The 9407-nt window shown below is 43.4% G+C and overlaps 1 protein-coding gene across 1 annotated transcript in view; it reads right to left on the reverse strand.

The window, feature by feature from the left end:
- Positions 1-277: 277 nt before the first annotated feature.
- LOC139388246 (metabotropic glutamate receptor 5-like) overlaps positions 278-9407 on the reverse strand; it is a 38763-nt gene continuing 29633 nt past the window's right edge. Inside the window, exons 6-8 of the mRNA XM_071134795.1 lie at positions 4285-4520; positions 420-541; positions 278-289 (exon numbers count right to left, since the gene is read on the reverse strand). Of these exons, the coding sequence (XP_070990896.1) occupies positions 278-289; positions 420-541; positions 4285-4520 (370 nt within the window). The remainder of the gene's footprint in view (positions 290-419; positions 542-4284; positions 4521-9407) is intronic.

A 9407-nucleotide genomic window follows, 5' to 3' on the forward strand; every position in this document is an offset into this window, starting at 1 on the left:
GGACAGAACAGAGAGAGGTGTTAACACAGACCCTGGTAACCAGGACACAACAGAGAGAGGTGTTAACTCAGACCCTGGTAACCAGGACAGAACAGAGAGAGGTGTTAACACAGACCCTGGTAACCAGGACAGAGCAGAGAGAGGTGTTAACACAACACAGACCCTGGTAACCAGGACAGAACAGAGAGAGGTGTTAACACAGACCCTGGCAACCAGGACAGAGCAGAGAGAGGTGTTAACACAGACCCTGGTAACCAGGACAGAACAGAGAGATGAGTTAACACAGAACCTGGTAACCAGGACAGAACAGAGAGATGTGTTAACACAACACAGACCCTGGTAACCGGAAACACATCAACCAGAGTCAAAACACAGGCATGTACACACTATCATGTGCCACCGCTGACAGGTCCACCCACTTGGTATCCTGGGCAGACTGTCTGCTGCATAGTGTGTAGTCCATAGGCCATGGAGTAGATAGCGTTGATGACAAAACCCATCTTAGTGTCCTGGGCATACTGCTGCCGGAGAGACTCTCTACCTGCAGAGGGAACGGGGTACAGTACAGGCAAACTTCATCACATCTACACACAACTAGAGTCAAACCAGTTTCAGCACATCTACACACAACTAGAGTCAAACCAGTTTCAGCACATCTACACACAACTAGAGTCAAACCAGTTTCAGCACATCTACACACAACTAGAGTCAAACCAGTTTCAGCACATCTACACACAACTAGAGTCAAACCAGGTTCAGTTTCAGCACATCTATACACAACTGGAGTCAAACCAGTTTCAGCACATCTATACACAACTAGAGTCAAACCAGTTTCAGCACATCTACGCACAACTAGAGTCAAACCAGTTTCAGCACATCTACACACAACTAGAGTCAAACCAGTTTAAGCACATCTACACACAACTAGAGTCAAACCAGTTTCAGCACATCTACACACAACTAGAGTCAAACCAGTTTCAGCACATCTACACACAACTAGAGTCAAACCAGTTTCATCACATCTACACACAACTAGAGTCAAACCAGTTTCAGCACATCTACACACAACTAGAGTCAAACCAGTTTCAGCACATCTACACACAACTAGAGTCAAACCAGTTTCAGCACATCTACACACAACTAGAGTCAAACCAGTTTCAGCACATCTACACACAACTAGAGTTAAACCAGTTTCAGCACATCTACACACAACTAGAGTCAAACCAGTTTCAGCACATCTACACACAACTAGAGTCAAACCAGTTTCAGTTTCAGCACATCTATACACAACTGGAGTCAAACCAGTTTCAGCACATCTATACACAACTAGAGTCAAACCAGGTTCAGTTTCAGCACATCTATACACAACTGGAGTCAAACCAGTTTCAGTTTCAGCACATCTACACACAACTAGAGTCAAACCAGTTTCAGTTCTGCACATCTACACACAACTAGAGTCAAACCAGTTTCAGTTTCAGCACATCTACACGCAACTAGAGTCAAACCAGTTTCAGTTTCAGCACATCTACACACAACTAGAGTCAAACCAGTTTCAGTTTCAGCACATCTACACGCAACTAGAGTCAAACCAGTTTCAGTTTCAGCACATCTACACACAACTAGAGTCAAACCAGTTTCAGTTTCAGCACATCTACACACAACTAGAGTCAAACCAGTTTCAGTTTCAGCACATCTACACACAACTAGAGTCAAACCAGTTTCAGTTTCAGCACATCTACACGCAACTAGAGTCAAACCAGTTTCAGTTTCAGCACATCTACACACAACTAGAGTCAAACCAGTTTCAGCACATCTACGCACAACTAGAGTCAAACCAGTTTCAGCACATCTACACACAACTAGAGTCAAACCAGTTTAAGCACATCTACACACAACTAGAGTCAAACCAGTTTCAGCACATCTACACACAACTAGAGTCAAACCAGTTTCAGCACATCTACACACAACTAGAGTCAAACCAGTTTCATCACATCTACACACAACTAGAGTCAAACCAGTTTCAGCACATCTACACACAACTAGAGTCAAACCAGTTTCAGCACATCTACACACAACTAGAGTCAAACCAGTTTCAGCACATCTACACACAACTAGAGTCAAACCAGTTTCAGCACATCTACACACAACTAGAGTTAAACCAGTTTCAGCACATCTACACACAACTAGAGTCAAACCAGTTTCAGCACATCTACACACAACTAGAGTCAAACCAGTTTCAGTTTCAGCACATCTATACACAACTGGAGTCAAACCAGTTTCAGCACATCTATACACAACTAGAGTCAAACCAGGTTCAGTTTCAGCACATCTATACACAACTGGAGTCAAACCAGTTTCAGTTTCAGCACATCTACACACAACTAGAGTCAAACCAGTTTCAGTTTCTGCACATCTACACACAACTAGAGTCAAACCAGTTTCAGTTTCAGCACATCTACACGCAACTAGAGTCAAACCAGTTTCAGTTTCAGCACATCTACACGCAACTAGAGTCAAACCAGTTTCAGTTTCAGCACATCTACACACAACTAGAGTCAAACCAGTTTCAGCACATCTACACACAACTAGAGTCAAACCAGTTTCAGCACATCTACACACAACTAGAGTCAAACCAGTTTCATCACATCTACACACAACTAGAGTCAAACCAGTTTCAGCACATCTACACACAACTAGAGTCAAACCAGTTTCAGCACATCTACACACAACTAGAGTCAAACCAGTTTCAGCACATCTACACACAACTAGAGTCAAACCAGTTTCAGCACATCTACACACAACTAGAGTTAAACCAGTTTCAGCACATCTACACACAACTAGAGTCAAACCAGTTTCAGCACATCTACACACAACTAGAGTCAAACCAGTTTCAGTTTCAGCACATCTATACACAACTGGAGTCAAACCAGTTTCAGCACATCTATACACAACTAGAGTCAAACCAGGTTCAGTTTCAGCACATCTATACACAACTGGAGTCAAACCAGTTTCAGTTTCAGCACATCTACACACAACTAGAGTCAAACCAGTTTCAGTTTCTGCACATCTACACACAACTAGAGTCAAACCAGTTTCAGTTTCAGCACATCTACACGCAACTAGAGTCAAACCAGTTTCAGTTTCAGCACATCTACACGCAACTAGAGTCAAACCAGTTTCAGTTTCAGCACATCTACACACAACTAGAGTCAAACCAGTTTCAGCACATCTACACACAACTAGAGTCAAACCAGTTTCAGCACATCTACACACAACTAGAGTCAAACCAGTTTCATCACATCTACACACAACTAGAGTCAAACCAGTTTCAGCACATCTACACACAACTAGAGTCAAACCAGTTTCAGCACATCTACACACAACTAGAGTCAAACCAGTTTCAGCACATCTACACACAACTAGAGTCAAACCAGTTTCAGCACATCTACACACAACTAGAGTTAAACCAGTTTCAGCACATCTACACACAACTAGAGTCAAACCAGTTTCAGCACATCTACACGCAACTAGAGTCAAACCAGTTTCAGTTTCAGCACATCTACACGCAACTAGAGTCAAACCAGTTTCAGTTTCAGCACATCTACACACAACTAGAGTCAAACCAGTTTCAGTTTCAGCACATCTACACACAACTAGAGTCAAACCAGTTTCAGTTTCAGCACATCTACACACAACTAGAGTCAAACCAGTTTCAGTTTCTGCACATCTACACACAACTAGAGTCAAACCAGTTTCAGTTTCAGCACATCTACACGCAACTAGAGTCAAACCAGTTTCAGTTTCAGCACATCTACACACAACTAGAGTCAAACCAGTTTCAGTTTCAGCACATCTACACACAACTAGAGTCAAACCAGTTTCAGTTTCAGCACATCTACATGCAACTAGAGTCAAACCAGTTTCAGTTTCAGCACATCTACACACAACTAGAGTCAAACCAGTTTCAGTTTCAGCACATCTACACGCAACTAGAGTCAAACCAGTTTCAGTTTCAGCACATCTACACACAACTAGAGTCAAACCAGTTTCAGTTTCAGCACATCTACACACAACTAGAGTCAAACCAGTTTCAGTTTCAGCACATCTACACACAACTAGAGTCAAACCAGTTTCAGTTTCAGCACATCTACACGCAACTAGAGTCAAACCAGTTTCAGTTTCAGCACATCTACACACAACTAGAGTCAAACCAGTTTCAGTTTCAGCACATCTACACACAACTAGAGCCAAACCAGTTTCAGCACACCTGTGTAGCCTACTCACTATTGCAGGTACGGTTGTACTTGGTGTTCTCCTGTGCGTGTCCCTTTAGTCTACATTGGAACCGGTGCTGCCAGAACTCAGTGAACCAGGGGTTCCTGGTGTTGTCATCTGGTTGCAGAGCCAAGTAGTAGTCATCGAACCAGGGGATGTAGGCTGACTTCAGCTTTATAGTTATTCCCCCTGCAGCCTCTTGCTGATATCCATCTGTCACATCATACCGGTCAGCCCAGCCATCACTGGAGGAGGGAGATGGAGAGAGAGGGGAGAGGGGAGGGAGAGAAAGAGGGAGAGGGGAGGGAGGGGGAGAGGGATGGGGAGGGAGGGAGGGAGAGAGAGAGAGAGAGAGAGAGAGAGAGAGAGAGAGAGAGAGAGAGAGAGAGAGAGAGAGAGAGGAGATAGGGAAGGTAGAGAGAGAGGGAGAGGGGAGGGAGGGGGAGAGGGGTGGGGAGGGAGAGAGAGAGAGGGAGAGGGGAGAGGGGAGGGAGAGGGGAGAGAGAGAGGGGAGAGGGGAGGGGAGGGGAGGGGAGGGGAGGGGAGGGGAGGGAGAGGGGAGGGGAGGGAGAGGGGAGAGGAGAGGGGAGGGAGAGAGAGAGAGAGAGAGAGAGAGAGATAGAGAGAGAGAGAGGAGATAGGGAAGGGAGAGAGAGAGGGGAGGGTTGAAAGAGAGAGAGGGGAGATGGGAGTGAGAAAGAGAGGGGATGAGGGAGAGAGAGAGAGGGGAGGAAGAGAAAGAGGGAGTGGGAGAGGGGATAAAGAGAGAAAGGAGAGGGAGAGAGAGAGGGGAGAGGGGAGGGAGAAAGAGAGGGGAGGGAGAGAAAGACGGGGTGGGAGAGAGAGAGAGAGGGAAGAGGGGAGGGTTGAAAGAGAGAGAGGGGAGAGGGGAGGGAGAAAAAGTTGGAGTGGGAGAGAGAGAGAGAGGGAAGAGGGGAGGGAGAGAGAGAGAGATAGGGGAGAGGGGAGGGCGAGAGAGAGGGGAGGGTTGAAAGAGAGAGAGGGGGAGATGGGAGAGAGAAAGAGAGGGGATGAGGGAGAGAGAGAGAGGGGAGAGGGGAGGGAGAGAAAGAGGGAGTAGGAGAGGGGATAAAAAGAGAAAGGGGAGGGAGGGAGGGAGGGAGGGAGGGAGGGAGGGAGGGAGGGAGAGAAAGACGGGGTGGAGAGAGAGAGGAGAGAGAGAGAGAGAGGGTAATATGTCTTGTTGCTAAGTGAGTAATAATAGAACAGTGTGGACCGTATGACCTGTGCTGTACGATCACATTCACTTTTTGTATACAGTATAACACCGACAAGCAACAACGCCGGGGTTCAGCCCACTGTGCCACCATCAGAAAAAAATGGAACCATTGCCCTTGTTGACCACGCTTGCCAAATATCAGAACTCAAAATCAAACTGATCATCAATATAATAAGCTTTTGATGTATTTTGGATCTTTTTTCAATATCGTTGACTTCTTCTATATGCATTATTCTACAGAACCGCTAGACCGATCAGCACCAGATTGGGTCTGTAGCATCTATAGATACACATCCTTCCAAGACTCTAGCAGAAACAATATGGCCCCTATGAGCCTATGAGTTTGCATTAACGATTGTTCCTGTCCAACAGAGCCAACACACGTCTAAACGCAACCGTACTATACAGGTTAGCTAGACACATATCCCTGATCAAACAGATCACAATACTGTATATAAACATGTGCCCGTCGTAGCGCCACCGTGTGGTCGATCTGAATGTGCTCAGATGTGTTAAGTCTTGACAGTGTTTGGAAGATGTGTACCAGGTTTTGTTACAAATAGCCATGTCGGAGTTATATGCATTTATGTGCCAGACCACGTGAAAATGTATTGATCAGTAGCGGCCATATTGTTTGAGAAGCAATCCTGGGAAATAAAACATCATTTGTGAGAGCTTGGTCCATAGAGGCCAAGTATACAATTTTGTGCAGGTCAGTCATTTGATGCCAGAGGAGAGGCGTTTAAAGTGTTTTTCACAAAATGTTCAATCAGTTGTTACAGTGCTACCATGTGGTCAATTAGCAGGGCACCTCTTGACCCTGTATCACCATGCAAGGGTCCAACATCCTGGACTAGGGATCATCTACTAGGTTCCTTTACCACCATGCAAGGGTTAGACCTCCTGGGCTAGGGATCATCTACTAGGTTCTACACCTGCATTGCTTGCTGTTTGGGGTTTTAGGCTGGGTTTCTGTACAGCACTTTGATATATCAGCTGATGTAAGAAGGGCTATATAAATACATTTGTTTTGATTTGATATACCACCATGCAAGGGTTCAACCTCCTGGGATCATCTACTAGGTTATTTTACCACCATGCAAGGGTTCAACCTCCTGGGATCATCTACTAGGTTATTTTACCACCATGCAAGGGTTCAACCTCCTGGGCTAGGGATCATCTACTAGGTTATTTTACCACCATGCAAGGGTTCAACCTCCTGGGATCATCTACTAGGTTATTTTACCTTACTTTAGAAAATATTAAAAAGTAAGAGAAAAACTCTTGGATGAGTAGCTGCTCTAAAGTTTTGACCGGTAGTGTCCACATTATCCTGATTCACTAGTCACTTTTACCCCTACCTACATTATATTACCTACCCTACTACCAACACTGCTGTTACTGTCTATTATCTATCCTGTTGTCTAGTCTTTACCCCTACCTACATTATATTACCTACCCTACTACCAACACTGTTGTTACTGTATATTATCTATCCTGTTGTCTAGTCTTTACCCCTACCTACATTATATTACCTACCCTACTACCAACACTGCTGTTACTGTCAATTATCTATCCTGTTGTCTAGTCTTTACCTCTACCTACATTATATTACCTACCCTACTACCAACACTGCTGTTACTGTCTATTATCTATCCTGTTGTCTAGTCTTTACCCCTACCTACATTATATTACCTACCCTACTACCAACACTGCTGTTACTGTCTATTATCTATCCTGTTGTCTAGTCTTTACCTCTACCTACATGTACATATTACCTACCCTACTACCAACACTGCTGTTACTGTCTATTATCTATCCTGTTGTCTTTACCTCTACCTACATTATATTACCTACTCTACTACCAACACTGCTGTTACTGTCTATTATCTATCCTGTTGTCTTTACCCCTACCTACATTATATTACCTACCCTACTAACAACACTGCTGTTACTGTCTATTATCTATCCTGTTGTCTTTACCTCTACCTACATGTACATATTAACTACCCTACTACCAACACTGCTGTTACTGTATATTATCTATCCTGTTGTCTAGTCTTTACCCCTACCTACATTATATTACCTACCCTACTACCAACACTGCTGTTACTGTATATTATCTATCCTGTTGTCTAGTCTTTACCTCTACCTACATTATATTACCTACCCTACTACCAACACTGCTGTTACTGTCTATTATCTATCCTGTTGTCTAGTCTTTACCCCTACCTACATGTACATATTACCTACCCTACTACCAACACTGCTGTTACTGTATATTATCTATCCTGTTGTCTAGTCTTTACCTCTACCTACATTATATAACCTACTCTACTACCAACACTGCTGTTACTGTCTATTATCTATCCTGTTGTCTAGTCTTTACCCCTACCTACATTATATTACCTACCCTACTAACAACACTGCTGTTACTGTATATTATCTATCCTGTTGTCTTTACCTCTACCTACATGTACATATTACCTACCCTACTACCAACACTGCTGTTACTGTCTATTATCTATCCTGTTGTCTAGTCTTTACCCCTACCTACATTATATTACCTACCCTACTACCAACACTGCTGTTACTGTCTATTATCTATCCTGTTGTCTAGTCTTTACCTCTACCTACATGTACATATTACCTACCCTACTACCAACACTGCTGTTACTGTCTATTATCTATCCTGTTGTCTAGTCTTTACCCCTACCTACATTATATTACCTACCCTACTACCAACACTGCTGTTACTGTCTATTATCTATCCTGTTGTCTAGTCTTTACCTCTACCTACATGTACATATTACCTACTCTACTACCAACACTGCTGTTACTGTCTATTATCTATCCTGTTGTCTAGTCTTTACCCCTACCTACATTATATTACCTACCCTACTACCAACACTGCTGTTACTGTCTATTATATATCCTGTTGTCTAGTCTTTACCCCTACCTACATTATATTACCTACCCTACTACCAACACTGCTGTTACTGTCTATTATCTATCCTGTTGTCTAGTCTTTACCCCTACCTACATGTACATATTACCTACCCTACTACCAACACTGCTGTTACTGTCTATTATCTATCCTGTTGTCTAGTCTTTACCCCTACCTACATTATATTACCTACCCTACTACCAACACTGCTGTTACTGTCTATTATATATCCTGTTGTCTAGTCTTTACCCCTACCTACATTATATTACCTACCCTACTACCAACACTGCTGTTACTGTCTATTATCTATCCTGTTGTCTAGTCTTTACCCCTACCTACATGTACATATTACCTACCCTACTACCAACACTGCTGTTACTGTCTATTATCTATCCTGTTGTCTAGTCTTTACCCCTACCTACATTATATTACCTACCCTACTACCAACACTGCTGTTACTGTCTATTATCTATCCTGTTGTCTAGTCTTTACCTCTACCTACATGTACATATTACCTCAACTACCTAAACTACCTAGTACCCCTGCACATACAATTGAAGTCAGAAGTTTACATACACTAACTTGACTGTGCCTTTAAACAGCTTGGAAATCTCCAGAAAATGATGTCATGGCTTTAGAAGCTTCAGATAGACTAATTGACATCATTTGAGTCAATTGGAGATGTACTTGTGGATGTATTTCAAGGCCTACCTTCAAACTCAGTGCCTCTTTGCTTGACATCGTGGGAAAATCAAAAGAAATCAGCCAAGACCTCCGAAAAAAATTGTAGACCTCCACAAGTCTGGTTCATCCTTGGGAGCAATTTCCAAATGCCTCAAGGTGCCACGTTCATCTGTACAAACAAGAGTACGCAAGTATAAACACCATGGGACCACGCAGCCGTCATACCGCTCAGGAAGGAGGCGTGTTCTGTCTCCTAGAGAT

Source organism: Oncorhynchus clarkii, chromosome 29 (genome assembly GCF_045791955.1).
Source record: "Oncorhynchus clarkii lewisi isolate Uvic-CL-2024 chromosome 29, UVic_Ocla_1.0, whole genome shotgun sequence".
Taxonomy (NCBI): domain Eukaryota; kingdom Metazoa; phylum Chordata; class Actinopteri; order Salmoniformes; family Salmonidae; genus Oncorhynchus; species Oncorhynchus clarkii.